Raw genomic sequence first — 19,530 nt, 5'->3', positions numbered from 1 at the left:
GTGGAGGTCTACTAGTTGGAGGATTTTTACAATCTTTGGAGGAACCCCGTGTGTTTGTGTAGGTTTCTCTTGTATGTATATTCACGTATCAAGTTGATTCATGAGAAACCAGAAGTGAACTAGAAAAAATGCAAACACAGTCCACTTACATGTCTATGGGTTCCAAGAGATTATTGGTATTTGATATTTGAGTGCTAAGAAAAGAACCCTTTGGTTGAGGGTGTAGTGTACACAAAATTGAAAAAAAAATGTTTCCAGTGCTGGAAAATTAAAAAGGAAAATGTAAAAGTGAAACTTAACTTTTAATTCCCATAAGGAGGAATAAAAAACATGGATGGAATATAATGTATAGTAACCATCTTACACATTTCAGATCATCTGCCCCTTAATCATAGGATAGCGTTTACAACATATTGTTCAGAATAAAAACCTTTCCCAAACCAGAAACACCTGAGTGTTAATTAATGGAACATAACATATGCGCAAGACATGGTTGGGGGTAAGATCCCAGATCACAATTATTAACCATCAAAAGGTCCCAGAATCCATGTCAGAAGTAACCCATGACTATGCTGGTCAGTGTCACGACCTGAATTCTGGTAAATAAATTGTGTATTTTTCTGGTGGGGATTTGATCCGGGCTTCTGTGGTCTTTGGGTGGTTTCCTTGCCATTAGTCCATTCTGTTTGTGCATTTGGTGTCGGCCTTCAGAGTATGCTTGAGGTTCTCTGGAGCGAACCTCAGGTGCTGGTCGTTGTCATTATCCTATGGGACGATTCTGGGGCCTTTATTAGGAGGGCTGGCTTCACTAGTTGCTGGTTTTTGTTGTAGCCTACATAGAATTTGTGGCTCAGGGAGGAGGAGTGTTTTTGGAACTTCAGCTGACTTGGAAGTGGTGTGAGTGTTGCCTTCTGTGTGAGTCTGGTTTGTCCCTGCACACTTCCACTCTGCCTTGTCCTACAGTTCTGATTGCCACTGTCTTGGTGTTTGTGAGGAAGTTTGTGTTCCAGTTTGTTTTGTCCCAGTCCTGTGTTAACCCTTTCCTTACCTATCCACTGTCCCTCTCCTCATTCTCTTGTTACGTATTGTGTTGTGCTGCGTGTCTGTTGTCCAGCACACCCCATCCTGTTTTGTCTGCAGCTGCACCTTGGTTTCTGCAGGGGTGACCACCTTAGTATCCCCAGTCCCTAACTCACTAGCAGCTCTCGCCCTCTCTGTCAGCTAGGCCTATGTGTTAGAGAGCCAGGAGTTGTCGGGGCCAAGGCTAGCTTGGGAACAGCTGACAACCACCCGCAGGCAGAGCCTAGCTAGCCGCCGTAGCGTCAGGGAAAGCTTCCCTCCCCTGTTCCCTTAGCGGTGCAGTCTGCAGTCCGGATTTTGGGTCTAGACATAGACACGAACGTGACAGTCAGGATATGTTATAAAGAAGCCGGAAGTCATGAGGATCACGTAACCTGAGTCATGTGGCCATGAAAACCCAGCAAATATAAATATATATGAATAACACATCTTAAGATCCTCTAGAAGATCACATGACACAGGTGACCTACTTACCTGATACAATCCACATATGAAGAAGTTTATAGATATAGTCATTAAATATCTGTTTCATTGTTACACTCTAAAGTATCTATATTAGACTAGTGGGCTTAGTTGAAACACAAATAGATAAAATAAAAAGGACAAAACAAAACAATACAAAAGCAAAACAAAGAAAAATACAGAAAAAAGGGGGGCGGAGCCTGACCGGGGAACGTGATGGCAGCTTAATCTGCAGCTCTGCCACTCGAGTGTCCGCATCCATCTCCATCCAGCCTCATAACAGCATAAAATGGTCAGAACTGGCAAGGATAGACTCTCTGATACTCCTGGCTCACAGAAACCCCAAAGTTCGCAACCTGGGATGCATAAATTCCTGAAGAAGAGTTCCCTGAAGCTATCTCTCCCTGCCGACAATATGGCGCCTGACGACAACAGTAGCGTGGGAGAAGCAACGGCCGACTCCGATATGGACTCTTATCCTGCGGAACCGATTGTGACCCATGCCTCGGCGCCTATATCCCGGACCTATCTGAAGAAAACCTTGGCACAAGCCTTGGCCCAAGCAATAGCTCCGGTCATGACTGAATTGGCGGAGTTCCACGCAGACACATAGGCCATAGGTAAACGAGTAGACCGTTTAGAAGCTACGCACTCCGTCTTCCTGAAGTCGGTTAAAGCCAATACCAGACAAATAGATCTACACACGGAACATCTTAACAAAACTTACCTTATTCTCGAGGATGTAGAGAACAGGAGTCGCCGCCGAAATGTGCGCATCCGTGGCCTGCCGGAGCTGATTCTTCCTGAAGCACTGCCGGAGGCTGTCTCGTCTATCTTCCAGGCTCTTCTGTCCTCTGCGTCCGACCTACACAATGTGGAGATGCCGTTTACTACCTCCCGTATCGAACGAGTGCACAGGGCACTTCGTCCTAAACCCAACCCTGATGAACCACCAAGGGATGTCGTATGCGCCCTCCTCACCTCTGCAGACACCACGGCGATCCTGAGAGTGGCGAGAGATAGGCCTCAGTTCACCCATGAAGGTACGTGGCTACATTTTTACCAGGATTTGTCCCCGGCCACTCTCCAAAAGAGAAGGGTCCTCAAGCCCCTCTTAGACACCCTACGGGCGAGGAACCTCCAGTACTCCTGGCTCTTCCCTTTCGGCCTATCGGTGCTGAAAAATGGTAGACGGCTTAATATCTACTCCCCCGCAGACCTGGATGGTCTTTATTTGGCCCTGGACATACCCCCCTTAGACATTCCCTCCTGGCTACCGGTGCAAGACCCGACACCCCTGGACTTGCCGACTACTTCTGCGACGCCACCCCGCACACCGGGGAGAACCAAATCGCCTAAGAGTAGGCGAACACATCCTAAGTCCGGTATGCTCCCGTCGGCTTTGTCCCTGGGATAGGTGAGACACGCTTCCCTGTCATGTCTACAGTATACCGGGTTCCCCACCAGAGATACCCGCTTTCATTACCCACACTTCTCCTGAGTTTTGACCTCAGGGACTGATATTGATGTTCTATGATGTCATTTTAGGATGCTTTTATTTAGTATGCCTTGGAAGTTTAACTTTTGAGCTCCCTTCTACCGCTGTACATCTGATCCTTCTTTGCCTCCCCCCTCCCCCCCTTTCTTATTTCCCCCTCCCTCCCTCCCCCCTCCTTCCCTGTCCACCCCTCCCCCTCCCCCTCCTTCCCCATCCTACTTATCTTTCCCGCCTTTTCTTTTCCTTCCCGCACTTTTGCAAGCCCCCCCCCTCCCATCTAGTCACTGTCCCGCTCTCATTGCCCGTTCCCCCCCCCCCCCCCTCATACCCCTCCCCTCCCTTTACTACTTCATTTACTTACCTCTGGTTGATTGGATCCCGGTCTCAGCTTCAGATTCGTTTTCCTTCCCCTGGAGCTCTTGATTGTCGGGAGTTATCAATGTCTGTTTATTTTTCTATTGCTGTTCATACCTATACGCGATGTGTATTAAGGTTATATTGTTACTACAGCAGCAGCATTAGATCCATCACCCGGGCGCTGACACACACACTCTTAATGCTCCTGTGATGTATACACCACCTCCCACGGGTCCTTCATTCTAATTCTAACATTTGCATACGTGGTTATGGATCTTTTCTGCTTCTCTGCCTAATATTGCTCACTGATATTCCTATGACTACTAAGATTGCTTTTGTCCTTCTGTTTTAAAGAGCCCTATTGTCATACCCTTCCCCCCCTTCTCTGCTCCCCTTTTTTCCCGTCCGTCACCCCCCCTCCGTTTGTCCCATGTATTAGTATTGCTCTGCAATTCTCTCCCCACCACGATTCCCCCCCCCTCATTTCCCTTTCCCTGGTCCCTCCCCATCTCCCTCATCCCCCCCCCCATTCCCATTATCCTTATCATGGTTTGTGGTTCCCAGTTCCCTTTCTTTCATTGGCTCTATGGAAATGTTATACATGCTGTTATGACTCTATATCGTTTTCATTATTATCCGTTATGGAGATTTATGTTATGGACACGTGTTTTGATCAGGACTCTTCTCTGCCTCTGACAACACCTGCGTTCACACGCACTCTCACATTCCCCTAGTAGTTGTCTGAATACTTTATTGTACCTTCTCAGTGGATACGCAGATCTAATCCACTGCACTCAAATACCCTCAGCGGCGTTTAGCCGTACTCTCTCATACTCTTATTTTTTTGGGGCGCGGACCCTGCGGTTTCCCTTCCCCCGCTCCTCCTCCCCTTATCCTTACCACAGATCCTCCCCTTTCCCTCACCCTTCACCTATACCCAGTCCTCTCCCTCCCTTTTGTCCCTCTTCTAGTCTTACTTTTCCCACCCATCTTTCTCTTCCCCCTTCTCTTTCCTCCTCTTTCTTTTTCTTCCTCCTGCTCCTCCTCCCCTCTCCCACTCCTAACCTGCTCTTCTCATATCTAACTCCCTCCTCAGACCTTGTTCTTACTTCCCCACGCCTCTCCCCTCAGCGGCGCCCATGGCTCGCATCACCTGTTCTACCTTTAATGCGAAAGGCCTCAATTCACCTGAAAAGAGGCACCACATCCTATTTCTACTGAACAAGCTACACACCGGAATTGCGTTTCTACAAGAGACTCATTTTAAGGAGGGCCGGGTCCCGACACTCCCTAAGCGTCATTTCCCTCTAGCTTTTCACAACCCTCATCCCACGTCTGCCTCTAAAGGAGTCTCTATCCTAGTTAGTAAATCTGTACCGTTTGTTTGTCGTGAACGTTATGCGGATCAGGAGGGTAGGATTCTTTTGCTTAAAGACACTGTCGCGGCTCAGCCATACACCCTCGCAAATCTATATGCTCCGAATAGAGGCCAGATCTCCTGGATTTTGGATGCTCTCCAAACTCTGAAACTTTTTGCAGAGGGGCCCATTATACTGGGGGCTGATCTAAATGTAGCTATGCATCCGCAGCTTGACTCTTCCTCCTCCTCGCAGATCTTTACACAGAGATCACTTGGTAAGCTTCTAGGCACTCTACATGAGATGAATCTTCTTGACGCCTGGCGCACGCAACATCCTAACGTTAAGGACTTCACCTTTTTCTCAATCCCTGGCGACTCATTTCACCGCCTGGATTACCTATTTGTCTCCCGCCCCCTCCTAGAGCAACTAATTTCATCACATATAGGCTCTATTACGGTCTCGGACCATGCTCCAGTATCCCTTACTCTGCGCCTGGGTCATCTGCCTCGACCTCAGTGGACATGGAGACTTAACGAGTCCTTGTTGGACTCGGAGGAGAATTATACCTCTCTTTTGACACATCTGGAAGAGTATTTTCATCTAAACTCTACACAAGATGTACAACAAACCTCTATTTGGGAAGCCCACAAGGCTTATATTAGAGGGGTCTTGATCTCCCTGGCATCGAAGACGAAGAGGACTAGACAGAAGGAGGTGGACACCCTTCTTCAGCAGATAGCAGATATTGAACGTACTAGGAAGAAGTCACAGTCTTCACTTCTTCAGACGGAGCTAGACTCACTGAGGAACAAACTCCACAATGTTCTTAATTTTAGAGCGGCTAAGCACCACCTTCACTATAGAAAACTCCTTTACGCGCATGGAGACAAAGGAGGGCGCCTAATGTCCAACCTTATCAAGAAGGAAAAGGCCAGATCCTATATTGCAAGCATCAAGGACTCAAAGGGGAAACTCCTCACGCGCACCTCAGACATTGCTGATGCTTTTGTCACTTTCTATTCTTCTTTGTATAACTTACAATCAGAAGACTCACAGCCCTCCCCTGTCCAGAGACAAACCTTGATGACTCGCTTTTTGGACTCTATCTCCCTCCCCAAGCTTTCCCCCCTAACCTCCTCTTCTCTCCTTGATCCGGTCTCTCTGCAAGAGGTCGAAGATACTCTTAACAGCTTCTCGACGAGCAAGAGCCCTGGCCCGGATGGTCTACCACTTTTTTATTACAAGAAATTCCGAAAAGTTCTTTCCCCCCAGCTCTCCCTTCTCTGCAATGCGCTTTTGAATGGGCAGTCCCTACCGCCTCAAGCCCAGGAAGCCCATGTGACCCTTATCCCCAAAGAGGGTAAGGACCCATCTGCCTGTGGTAGTTACCGCCCCATCTCGCTACTGAATGTAGATGTGAAAGTCTGGGCAAAGATCCTCTCTAGACGCCTCCAATCCTATATCCCAGACTTGGTGAATGACGAACAATCCGGATTTGTCTATGGCAGGGAGGGGAAGCATAACACTGCTAAGCTCCTTCCACTAATACATTGGGCTAACCATTCAAATACCCCTTTGGTCCTGCTAGGTGTCGATGCCGAAAAGGCGTTCGACAGAGTAGATTGGCAGTTTATGAGGCTCACCTTGCTCAAGTTCGGCTTCCCCCCCTCCTTTGTCGACGCTATATTCTCCTTGTATAACGCCCCTACAGCCAGACTGAGAGTGAATGGCACTCTCTTCCCCACCTTCGCTATCACTAATGGGACCCGGCAGGGTTGCCCTCTATCCCCGACACTCTTCATACTGGTGTTGGAAACCCTCCTTCAAAAAGTCAGGCAAGATGACAGAATCCGAGGATTGGAGAAAGGAGACCTTACCTTGCACTCCACGGCTTACGCAGACGACGTACTTTTCGTCGTCACCAACCCCGAGGACGGCTTACTAGCATTGGCTGATGTTCTTTCTGACTTTGGTAGAGTCTCACGATACAAACCTAATCTGTCGAAGTCGGAGGTCCTCAATATCTCTCTCCCTTCACCTAGAGCGACGCGTCTCAAGTCTATGACCCCCTTTTCCTGGTCGAACTCCCACTTGAAGTACCTTGGCATATATCTTACCTCCCGCTCATCGGATCTCTATGCCCGCAATTTTCCTCCCCTTCTTGACGAAGTATCCAAATCCCTCGCAACATATACTTTGCTTCCTTTATCCTGGTTCGGTAGAAAAAGCTTGATACAGACTTATATTCTCCCGAAGATCCTGTACAAAATCATGATGCTTCCAATTTTCATACCGCCGGCTTTCTTTAAATCCTTACAGAGTCTTTTCTCTAAGTTTATTTGGAGAAATAAGACCCCAAGGATTGCGTGGGGGAAACTGACGGAGAGGAAGCAATATGGAGGGATCGGTCTCACGGATATTTGCAAATACTACCGAGCGAACCAACTGGCATGGTGGTTGGAGCTTACCTCTCCCATCCGTTCTCCTTTGCCGCTCCACCTTTTGTCTCCTCCGACCTCTCCTCCTCCTTTACTTGCTCTTTGGATCCCTTCGTTTAGAGAGGACAAGACACTTCAAACCAACCCCCTTCTAAAAGGGCCCATTTCCATCTGGTCTTCTCTGGGTACTGAACTTGCACCGACGCCTTCTCCACTGATGCCACTGGCTGCTCTCCCGGCCCTCCTTGGATTAGAGGGCACCCCTTACCGGGATATGTGGTCCAAATTTGGGTCTATAACTCTTCTGGACATTCTGACTACAGAAGGTCTCCGCCCGCTCTCGGAAATCCTAGCGCTGACCCCGAACCTCTCTCTTTCTTTCCTTCACACTCAACACCTGACAGCCTGTTTAACTCTCCTAACTCGCAACTTCCCACTCAGGAAGAAACTTACCGAATTTGAAAAATTAATATCATCTAAGACTCCTCTCCTCAGAAGGGTATCACGCCTCTTGCACAGATATGTCGCCCCGATCAGATATACTACACCGAGTTTTATCACCATGTGGGAAAAGGAACTGGGAGTCACCCTTCCGGACCACTCGATCGACTCTATCTTGCAACACTCACACGGTCCATCTAGATGTATTCGACTGCAGGAATGTCATTATAAGCTGCTGTCGAGATGGTACCGCACCCCCTCATGGCTTCACAGCAAGGGCCTAGCGCCCACAAACCTTTGCTGGAGATGCCTTCAAGAGGAAGGCACCTATTTACATATTTGGTGGAATTGCCCGCTCATTCGCCAATACTGGACTGATATACAAGATACAATTCGATCCATCGGACATCCTGAGCTTGAGATCACACCTGCCATGATATTTTTGTCAGCCTCGACGCCTGAATACCACCCTTCTAAACATGTCCTGGTCTCCCACCTGCTAGCAGCGGCCAAGTCGCTCATTCCTATCCACTGGCTGCAGACTGTTCCCCCTTCCTCCCAACACTGGATACATAAGGTAGATCTTATTGCGCGCTTTGAAGAGCTTCTAAGCTGGACCCATCGGTCACATGACAAATTTCGCCAGATCTGGTCACCGTGGCTTGACCGTCTCACTGCCCGACTCAATACGCCCCCTCCATCTTCGCCTGGACTGGCATAGTGGCGTGGAAATTCCTACTGACTCTCACTGAGTAGCTGTTCTTTTCTTTGCCCTCCCCCCTACCCCGTCCTTTCCCCCTTATTCTCTTTCTAAGCATTTCTCCTCCTCTTCTTTTTTCTCTTGCTCCCTCTCAGTGTGCTCATAGCTCTTATGGACCCCCCCTCCCTCTCTCTCGCACTTCACTCTCTGCCTCTTTATCCATCTCCCCTCCCCCCCTCCTTCCCTCCCCCCCTTCCCCACTCCCATTCCCTCCTCCCACACCCCTTCCCCTCTCCCCCCCCACCCCCTCCCATTCTGTAGGCAGGCCTGCTTACACCACGGGTCTTCGCGGGGACCGCGACCCTATGTCTCCACTCTTAATTACCTTTCCATTATTCTCCCTTTTTCATCCCCTATGACCTACCCACCTGATTACCTAATCCTTAACCCACCCATACCCTCACGAAAGCCTGATCAGACGCATTTGTAGTCCTTATATGTTGATGCTCTCTCTTTACTTACCGATTCTACTCCTGTTTGCATATTGGACTTGTTAATTTCGATACCCCTGTATCATTTGTTCGCTATATTAAGTTGTTGTAACGTTTACTGTTACTCATTCACGTTTCCTTTCCTGTATCATACAAGAAAAACTTAATAAAAAACTTGTTGAATTAAAAAAAAAAAAAAAAAAAAAAGTACAGAAAAAAGTATAAAAAAACAAATGTAAAAAGTCACTTCCTTCTCCAATTGCTCCCAATGGATTGCATCTAAGAGCTCCACATTTATAGAAACCCTTTGAATGAATCTATGGACATTTGATAATTTTAATTTTATCTCTATACAAACTTGGGGATAAAATAGCTGCTAGGGCTTTGCCCTGTTGGGAAACAACCTTCTTAAAGAATGGTTGCCAAAATGTGATTCTGACATAAGATTGGCAGATTGGGGGTTGAAAAAATCTAATTCCTTTAAATCTGTATTAAATCAATGAGTCTAGTGATGCAAAAGGACAGATCTGGATGTCTTTTGGACTCTCATTGGCTCTGACCATAAAGGATGTCCTCTTTGTCTATGTCGGTGGCTAACTTGCTGACTTTGTAACTGAAAATCCTCATCAGAGGAACAAGCTCTTCTCATACGTGTCATTTACCCTAAAAGAATGGATTTGATTGTATGTTTGGGATGATAACTCGAGGCTTGGAGAATAGTATTTCCTACCTCTTCTTTGCAGTAAGATGATGTATGTACTAATCCCCTCTTTACACCCCCTCTCAAAGTAACATCCAAGAAGTTGACATTTGCACTTTCAGTATTATAGGTATATTTAAGGTTCCAGCCATTATTATTAATGTAGTCAACAGACTTGGGTATAAGCCCACCTTCTTCTGACCACACCGGGAACAAGTTGTCAATATAACGGCCATACCAATGAATATATTTTGAATATGGAATTGAATCAGAGTAAAGAAAGCATTCCTCCCAACATGCCATTGGGTGTAATAATTAGGCACAAAGGAGACAGAGATATTCTCGTGTATTTTTGGGAAAGCTGATTGGATTCTCTATCTGGATTGATACCTAGGTCAGCACCCTCTGCTATGATGAAATCTAATGTTTGGGCAAAAATTGGTGTATGGTCTGTTTCCAGAACCCTGTAAGTGGACTCATCATGCAATATTCTCACAAGACTCTCATAATAATTAATTTGTTTAAGAATCACCTTTATTGGCCATCCTATTAATTATTCTATCATCCTTATAGAGTTTTATTCCGAGATGTTTGTTCTCTCAATGTGAGGTTTTGTTCATATTTTTTCTGGGATGAAATATGAGATAGTCTGGTTAGATCCCTTTCAACAGTGTGCTGAAATTGATCTAATGCTGGAACTCTAGAGGATGTAGGATGAAAATAAGGATTATTTGTTTTAACTTCAACTGAATGTACTCTGCAGACTTTTTTTGTCCGATTCTGTATATCGTGGATCTTTTAAATTCAAACAACATTGTTCCCAAAAGGAAATATCTGAAAATTCATTAGTTGTAGATCTGATCTGCTGTTTTTCTAAAATACAATCTTTACTTTGTTAAAAAAAAAAGTCTTTTAACCGTTAATGTACGAAAAAAATTTGTTACCGTCTAGCATAGTGTTAAATAATTAAATCTCTTATTAGGGGAAAAATTTAGACCTTTATCTAGTAATAATTTGGATTCCTCGTTAGCTCTAATGAAGATAAATTCACATAACTAAATGTTGATGTCAACATTTCCCAACTGTTCTATGGGGGTTAATAAATATCCTTGTGTCTTTGCTTTGGTCCTGTGTTTCCGTCCTACTCTGTGTCTCAGATTTTTGGATTATGGAAACCCAATTTTGATGAGTTCTATGTCTATACAAAGTCCAAGGGCTTTATGCCAAATGAAGAGTCACCGCTCCAGGTAAAATAACTGTTCCACATCGGAAGGCTCTGACTTGACTTCAGAAGACATCAAAGAAACTCATGTGGAAGAATAAAACTTTCCACCCAAAGATTAATGTCCATTATTCTTTTTTTAATATTGATTTAGGAGTGGAATGTGTGATGGTATCTCTCCACGTGTACACTACTCCCGAATCCTAGTCCTGTTTGTCTCTCAAAAATAGATTTTTCTTTATAGCCACATGTGATGTTTTAAGTGTAGTACAATCCCACCACGTTTTCACTTCTTGGATTAATACTTTTGAAAAACAAAAATGAAAGATTTGGAAGATCACATTATGGGCATAAAGACAAAGTCTTGGAATAAGATAAAACTTGCGTCGTGTTTGGGGGTCACCCACGCTATGTGTTATTATGTTGGTGGCATTGATTAATTTGAATATCTGAATACATTATTGCTTTTATTTATATGTATATTTGAGTATACTTATGCATGTAGGAGTATATCCGTTTATCTATTAAAAGTCTAGTGACCTAGTATATACTCTTTATATAACTGTCAAAGTGTACAGTTATGTACAGTACAGTATATATTTGATATAGTTTTCTTTACTATGGCTGATCCGTAGTTTATCCACTTAAATATATATATATATATATATATATATATATATGATGCTTAGTCGCTTTTTGCCACCTTTTGTACCACACATACTTTGATTGTCATGATTGACATTTCCCTATGCAGATTGTGTAATTCGCTGTGAGCTAGGACACAGTAACATGGAGTTATCCCCCAATTGTCAATGTTGTACTGATGTAATTATATATATATATGCCATATATATATATATATATATATATATATATATATATATAAACAATCCGGTCTGTCAGCAACTTGTATGGATGGAAAATGTCCTTTTGTTGGAAAAAGCAGTACACCACGTATCGGTCCACACCGGGACCTTTCTCAATATATATATATATATATATATATATATATATATATATATATATATTATATGTGTGTGCATTGCATGATTTAATAAATATTTAGAATATATTTTCTCTTGGTGACTTTTTTTTAAATCTTACAAATAATGTTATTGCCACCATACACAAAAATCTGCCAATCTTATGTCAGAATGACACTTTGGCAATCATTCTTCAAGAAGGTTGCCAATTTGTATCCTGATGGGGCAAAACCCTAAAAGTTGTTTAATACTTGAGTTTTTATAGTGATAAAACTCAAATTATCAAATCTGGATGGCTTGATCCAAGGGGTTTCTATAAATGTGGGGCCCCTAGATTCCAGGTTTGCAAATTTGCTAGAAGGACCACTAGCTTTACCAACACAGGGGGCACAAAGACTTTTAATATAAAAAATGGCAGAAACTCTAAACATGTGGTCTATATGATCACATATACTAAGCACAAACCATCCCATGGGACCAATTGGAGAAGGAAGTTACTCAGTAGGAAGGCATACTGGATATTCGAGTTAGCTACTTGCTATAAGGCAGGCCTCAATTTGAAATCTGATTTATCTTATTGCTATTAGAAAATATGTTTTTTCAAAATTCTCTTTTTTCCTTTTTTTTTATTTTTTTTTTATTTTTTTGATTATTTATTTGTGTTTCAGCTTGTATTTCAACCAATAAGTCTACTAGTCTAATATAGACTCTTAGATACTTTAGAGCATGACGATATTTAGTGATTGTATATTTCCATCTTTCCATAAACTTCATCATATGTGGGTTATATTTGGTGGCTAAGTAAATCACATGACTTGTATTTGCTGGGTTTTCATGGCCGCATAACTCAGGTCATGTGATCCTTGTGACTTCCAGCTTCTTCATTACATGTACTGACTAGCAGAGTCATGGGTTACATCCAGCATGGATTCTGAGACCTTTTGGCACAAGGTCCATCACAACATGCATAGGAATTTCATAAATCCCAAGATTACCATGGGGATTCTCAGCAATATAGAACAATCAGTAAATTACTTTTAGGCGATTTCCACCTCTTTTTTTACACAGCTGTGTTCATATAACATTAGTGTATATGTATTTATTTATTACTGTGTTTATTTATGTTTCATGTCCACATGTTCTTTATTGTGTGTGTGTCTTGATTTGTGAGCAATGTGATCTGTATCTATTTATATGATCTGCATTGTGTATTGAATCCATAATTACTCATTATGTTCCTTTGTTTCTGGGATCTATGGAATTGATGAAGGTCTCTATTATTGAGTGTGTTTGCTGAGATGATTGGTAATTGTGACCCGGGATTTTATCCCTAACCGTGTCCGTGTCTTGCGCATATGTTATGTGTCATTAATTGACACTCAGGTGTTTCTGGTTTAAGAGAGGTTTTTATTCTGAACAATCTGTTGTAAACTCTATTCTATGACTGACGGGCAGATGCCCTGAAAAGCGTCAGTGTGTTCATAAGCATTGTATTTCATCAATATTTTTTATGCCTCCTTATTGGAATTAAAAGTTAAGTTTTATTTTTACTTTTTCCAATTTTTTTTTTCTTGCTTGTTGAAGTTATGTGCTTAGAGTCCATAGTGAGAAAGGAGCACTACTAATAGTGGTGGTGATTATTGTGATCCTAACAGTAGATAACAAAGAGTATATTGAAGAATAAATCTAGTTTGTGATATTCTTGCAAATATGCGAGGAAAAGCTCTCCATCTATAATCTGTTGTACAATATTGCTTTTTTGGCCAACACTTTTCTTTCCAGACATATGCAATTGTGTGTTTATGGAATTATATATGTCTACATGTTTAGTGTTACTGTTTCAAGAGTTCCTGCCAAACATAAACCCAAAATGTGATTGGTACATTCACATCATGTTATTTTACATCCATTTAGTATAACCATTTGAGGCCGGGGCCCCACGGGACGTAAACGCCGTGATTTCCCTGCAGCGGAGACGCTGCGGGAAAAATCGCGGCATTTTACAGTGCAAGAAAAGGGGATTTATGCGAATCCCATGCCCACTTTCCGGAAGAAATTGCAGCGCAGACACGCTGTGATACCAAAGCCGTTGCGGCTTTGCAAATCGCAGCATCTCAATTATATCTATGGAAACGCCGGCGGCTTTCCCGTAGATATAATGTTTAGAGAAAGTCCGCAGAGGAAAACTCTGCGAACTTTCTCTTAAAAGCGCAGCGGAAAGAACCACAGTGCATTCAAGTCGCGGTTCTTTCCGCAGCGCTTTAGCGCTGCGATTATGGCCCGTGGGGCCTTAGCCTAAGGGATGCATCTCTTTCCATCCATTTTTGCATTAATTAAATAGATTTGCTAAAGGGATGTAATAAGCATGACGTGAATGTAGCCTTATTTGTAGTCTGACATACCTTAGTTTGCTCTTAAGGGGGTTTTTTTGCATGTACACTTAAAAAGTGTCTCTAAAAATGTAAAGGAAGAACCTTCTTCTAGGCTTAGGGTTGCAAACTATCTGCTATGGGACTTTTTATTTTCTGTAGTTTTATTATGTTCTTTTTAAAAACTTTTAATTTCCATTTTCCATGCAACTTTTTAATTTTGTAGATATCCCTTTAATCTATCAAAACTATTCAGCCCTGTGAAAGATGAGAGTTACACAGAGAGGACTCCTTTATTGAAAGATCACTCAGAAAACAAAAGGTAAGTCTGGCTACATACAGTTTTATGTATCTATCTATTAGAGTATGGATAGTGCTTTATTTTAGTGGTTTGTTCTAGTTTTTTGTGCTCTGTTTCCAGTTTTGATGTAGGAATTTATTCCTTGTCTATTACTGGTATTCGGGTGATCCAGTTAGTTTTTTTTGTCTCTTGGTCCTAGTGCTCCTGTGTTGTCAGCTCAGGTATTGCATATTAGGGTTTCATTTAGGGATATTAAAGGGGCTCTATCAGCAAAATTATGCTAATACAACCAAAGTGTGAACGCATCGCAGTTCTTCCTGCACTGCTTTGAAGAGAAAGTTCACAGAGTTTTCCTCCGCTGACTTTCTATTACCATTATATCTATGGGAAAGCTGCCAGCGTTTCCGTAGATATAATTGACATGCTGCGATTTTCAAAACCGCGGCAGTTTTGGAAAGTTTTTTCCGCAAAGTGGGCATGAGATTTGCATGAATCTCATCCACTTTGCAAGTACTGTAGAACGCCACAATTTTTCCCGCAGCATTTCTGATGTGGGTAAATCACAAAGTTTATGGCCCGTGGCGCCCCGGCCTTAGGCTACATGCTTGCAACCATGTGCAAATGGATGCCTATGTGCTGCCTATGCCTCCACTATTTGTGTGTGCTGGTCGCAAAACAGACATGTACAGGCTTTACATACATGGTCATGTGTACTGTACGTGCCCATAAATAGAGAAGAGGTCAGTTTGCTAGCCATAAAAACACAGCTTGTACACCGAAAGTTGTGTGCATGGAGCCTTATACTTAAACACTATAGTTGATTCAGAGGAAGGAAAACACTCAGTATATTGCAGAGACCATAGATGTCTAGCTTTTAGATGTTTTCTTATTGTGTATATTTCTGATATTACATTTCTATCAATCATAAGGGGACGACTATTCCTTGCTTTGCTAAGGGCCTATGAATGCTGTGGTTACTACATTATAATCACACGTTAGTTATATAAAAATTGTATTGGTCGCACTTATACACATTTTCTGTACAAAATTACTGTCTGCCCAGTCACTGTGCACTGTGCACGTTTTAATGTGTTACATTCATTTATGACTATGGTGTAAGAAAAAATGGCTACCTTACCTGTGATTTGCATGACAAAAGATTGGCTAGCAAGGATACGGTATGTTTGTGTCTGCAAAGACCTTGTGAACTGATTCTTTTGGGTAGAAGAAGGGCAGTGGATTGTCTTAAAGAAGCCCTATGAGGACTAAGATTCATTCCTATGAGGTGTAGATCTAGTTGCATTCACAGCTCATATACAGGAACACGAAAGCTTGCTGACAGGCAAAGTATATTGAAAAACAGGGAGAGAGATTATGTTAAAAAAAAATATGTATTTGCCTTAAAGTTGATTAAAAATTATTTTAGCATTTTTGTCTCCTCCCTCACATATAAGCTACACTTTTTTGATATTGGCTCTTCAGTGACTAGTCCTCCACATTTATTTTGATAACTGGTTAGTTACGGGTAAGTGTTTTTGCGCAGAAAGTGAATTTCAGAAGCACAATATTCATCTTAAACAGTCCACCAAAAATAGATCTGCAATTTGCAGTTTGTGAAGCTCTGGGAATGTGTTATCTTAGAATGTGTTAATAACGCGTCCTTTGTAAGAGTAGGAAACAATGATAATATGTCATTTCATTATTAATGATGTTGCATTGTAGAGAAAAATGATTAAAGTGCACAATGCACAACCAGAAAATCCATTTACAAATATTGAATGGTAAAAGATTTGTATAACAATAATTTGCTCCCTTTTTTTTCCAGAACACTTAAAGTGCCTTCCCTTTGTTTTCGGGGAAAATTGCACCTTGGCTGTGTACTTAAAACCAAGCTTTTTAGAATGAACTTTTGGATTCTTAATATGCTATTTTTAGAAGTTTCCATTCAGCATTCTCCAGAGCATATAATTATTAATGTAAGACATGATACGTGATTCGCTGGTAGGCTATCAAAGCCCTTTACTTTGATTAATGGAATCTGACAGAAAATTGTATGTTAGCCAGCCCAATAAAGCAGAAATCTAGCTCTTGATGAGCACCTGATGACTAATATTTTGGTGTTGGCTTCCCAGGCTACTAATTTTACTTTGTTAATCATTGAATTCTCCATGCCAGAAATCTGTTTTATTTATTTAATGCTTCACTTTTTTTTACAGCTCATTCTAACAGCTCATTTCATACAGCTCATTCATGGAAACTCATATTGTACAGGGTGCTATGAAGAGCTGTAGCCACCAGACAGATGCAACCAAATAACTGAATTTGTATAACTTTTCTGAATGTTATTACTGTAAAATATGTTTTCTTTAACACGTTTCTGCACCATGACTGATAATAGTACAACATAGAAATGTGTGCCACCGTGATGTACTATTACATCATGATAATGTCACTCGATCAGAAGCTGGGTGGGTGACATCAGGAGTGGGTGTCACCGGTCAGAGACTCCCTTTACTAGTCAGATATTGTTTTCCTTCCCCTGGAACCAGTAGATGAAGGCAATAGGAAATATTTTTCCTCTTCTAAGGAAACACATTACTTAATTCAGGTGGTATGCAGTACCATGAATATTGAGGAGGTCATAAAGCCAGAAACGATAGCGGACTAGTTATTTGTTTTTCTAAAATTGTAGAAAAACTGACTTTCCCATTAATGACACTTTGAAGGAATTGGTTCTGGGTGAATGGGCTGATCCTTAAAAACAGTTGTCTTTTCAAGACGTTGAAAAGTAGGCTGTTATTCATTGAGGAAGATATTAAAGTTTGGGATAACTTCTCAAAAGTGCATGTACAAGTGGCCAAGGTTGTCAAGATCTTCCGTTTGAGGATGCAGCTCAATTGAAGGGTCCAGTGGACAGAAAAGTCGATTTCTATTCCGAAAAAAAAAAATCTGGTGAAACAGCACTGATTAATTTAGACTAATATCGCTTCTATCTCTGTAGCCAGAACTTTCTGTTGGCTTTAATGAGCTAGAAAATTTGTGAGGGTCTCCTTTTCCCCCTTATGTTAGAGCTCATTCAACTAGGGCCAACTCTTCCTCGTGGGCAGAAAGAGGAACAAATTTGTAAAGCTGCTACTTAGTCCAGTATTTTTAACTTTTGCTAAAAACTACAGGTTAGATTTAGCTGCTTCTTATGAATTAGCTTTTGGAAGGAAAGTCCGGCAAGCAGTAATCCCCTCTCTCATTGGCATTCCCTGGTGGTTATGCTTCATAATAATAATAATAATAATAATAATAATAATAATAATAATAATAATTAATACATTTTATTTATATAGCGCCAAAATATTCCACAGCACTGTACAATTTGTAGGGTTCAAATACAGACAGAAAGATACATTAAAAAGAAAGTCATTTCACACAATGGGACTGAGGGCCCTGCTCGCAAGAGCTTACAATCTATGAGGTAGTGGATGATAGGTGACCCATCATCCACTGTGGGTAGGTTATCTGTATGCACTTGAGAAAGAGCAAGATAGGCTCGAAACACGATGTACAAATAAAGTTTGTTGATTTACTCGGGCGAGCGCGGTTCTTTTGTTCTCCCCTCGAGTGAAAAGGTTAACCCCCAATATTGTTGCCTTGACGTCTCCCAAACGCATATCCAGTTGCCGCCCACGTTTACCTGTGCCATCCATTCCTAAGATACACTATAGAGGTGGTTGTGTCTCACAAAACCCCACCAGGTGAGCGACCATTTGTTTCAACTTACCCTGACTTTTTGATTCGAAAAATACTACACCAAGGTCGGCTCGGTGCCTCTCTTTTTTTTTTTATTTAATCTTTTAGTTATTTTCCCTTTATTCCTGGAATGGGCCTCTAGGTCGTATAGTCACATTGGGTGTTGCCACACGAGGGGATAACCAAGCCAGTGAGCCACTTTACTTTTAGAGCTCACTTTTTCATTGCACTTACATGTTGTGTTTGCCTTCATCTAAGTTTTTGCCTTTGTTTTACAACAGTGAAGGATATGTCTTATCCCCCAGCAAAACAATTGTAGTGCAATGTGGCTGCAGCAATTCTATATTTTCTTTATTGAATAAGTGAAGTTGCCATGAGACTGTAGCTGACAGATGGAGCCATACAACCTTTGAGTAAATTCCATATATTTGAATCCTCTAGTGCTTTCTCTACTGTCTGCCTGGTGTTAATATGTAGCAATAAAAAAACATCTTTCCTACATTACCTGTGCATTGTCCCTTACTGTATACACAACGGACTGCAAAGAATATTACTACTCTCTGTGTAAATGTAATGAGGAACTGCATCAGTGCACCTATTCATATTAGGTAACCTAATGGTGTACATCAGGGCACCCAGTACCCTAACATAACGTGGCCGAACAAGCTCTCAGACACTGGCAGGATTCATGTTCAGGAGATTTACTTGAGGTAATTGAGGATACAAAGTGCTTTACAGCAGATTCACAACAAAGTCATTTGCAGAATAATAAAGCCAACAAAGAAATTGCCTGTATTTCTATTGACACAGGGGATACGAGCAAAACTCATACAGACTCTGTTATTAAGAGGTATTGTCACGTGGAACAAACAATCTACTATACACAACTGAATCCTTTTTCTTTATTACTACAACACTAGAGTATGGGACACTAATACTTAAGGCACAATTGTAACAATTGTAGTAGGGGACGACTTCCACCACCATACATAAAACTACTCTGTTTTAATAAATTAATGACAGATTTAGGGCAATGTTAAAGGTGGCTGTGGTGTACCTAATGCTAGTGATAGTTGTAGAATCCTCTTCTCTTACTGAGAGCAAATGTTCTGCAGAATGAGTAAGTTCACATTAGCGCTTGCCTCCCGTCCAGAAGGAGTCCGCAGGAGGACCCCCGCATGGAATATCAGCGCAACTGCAAGCGCTGTGCAGTTAAAGCGCACGGACCTGTTATAGTCTATGGGGTCTGTGCGCTTTAACTGCACAGCGTTCCTCCTAAACACTCTCCTCCTTCTACTCATGGACTTGGTGACTCTCCTTTAGTCGAATAGTATTTTCCCCTGAAACGAGCATTTTTTCCCATAGACTGTAATGGGATTCGATATT

At 42.1% G+C, this 19,530-nt stretch overlaps 1 protein-coding gene across 2 annotated transcripts in view; it reads left to right on the top strand.

Moving 5' to 3' along the window:
* The window catches only part of OCA2 (OCA2 melanosomal transmembrane protein), a 226,507-nt gene that overhangs the window by 64,605 nt on the left and 142,372 nt on the right, over positions 1-19,530 (top strand). The window contains exon 3 of one of the 2 annotated variants that reach the window (XM_075265188.1): positions 14,329-14,424. The exons of the other annotated variant lie outside the window; for it this stretch is intronic. Coding sequence (XP_075121289.1) covers positions 14,329-14,424 — 96 coding nt within the window. The remainder of the gene's footprint in view (positions 1-14,328; positions 14,425-19,530) is intronic. 2 annotated transcript variants of the gene reach the window in all.

This window comes from Leptodactylus fuscus, chromosome 2 (assembly GCF_031893055.1).
Source record: "Leptodactylus fuscus isolate aLepFus1 chromosome 2, aLepFus1.hap2, whole genome shotgun sequence".
Classification (NCBI taxonomy): Eukaryota; Metazoa; Chordata; class Amphibia; order Anura; family Leptodactylidae; genus Leptodactylus; species Leptodactylus fuscus.
The sequence above is the reverse complement of the archived record's forward strand: the minus strand, read 5'-3'. Positions and strand labels throughout refer to the sequence as shown.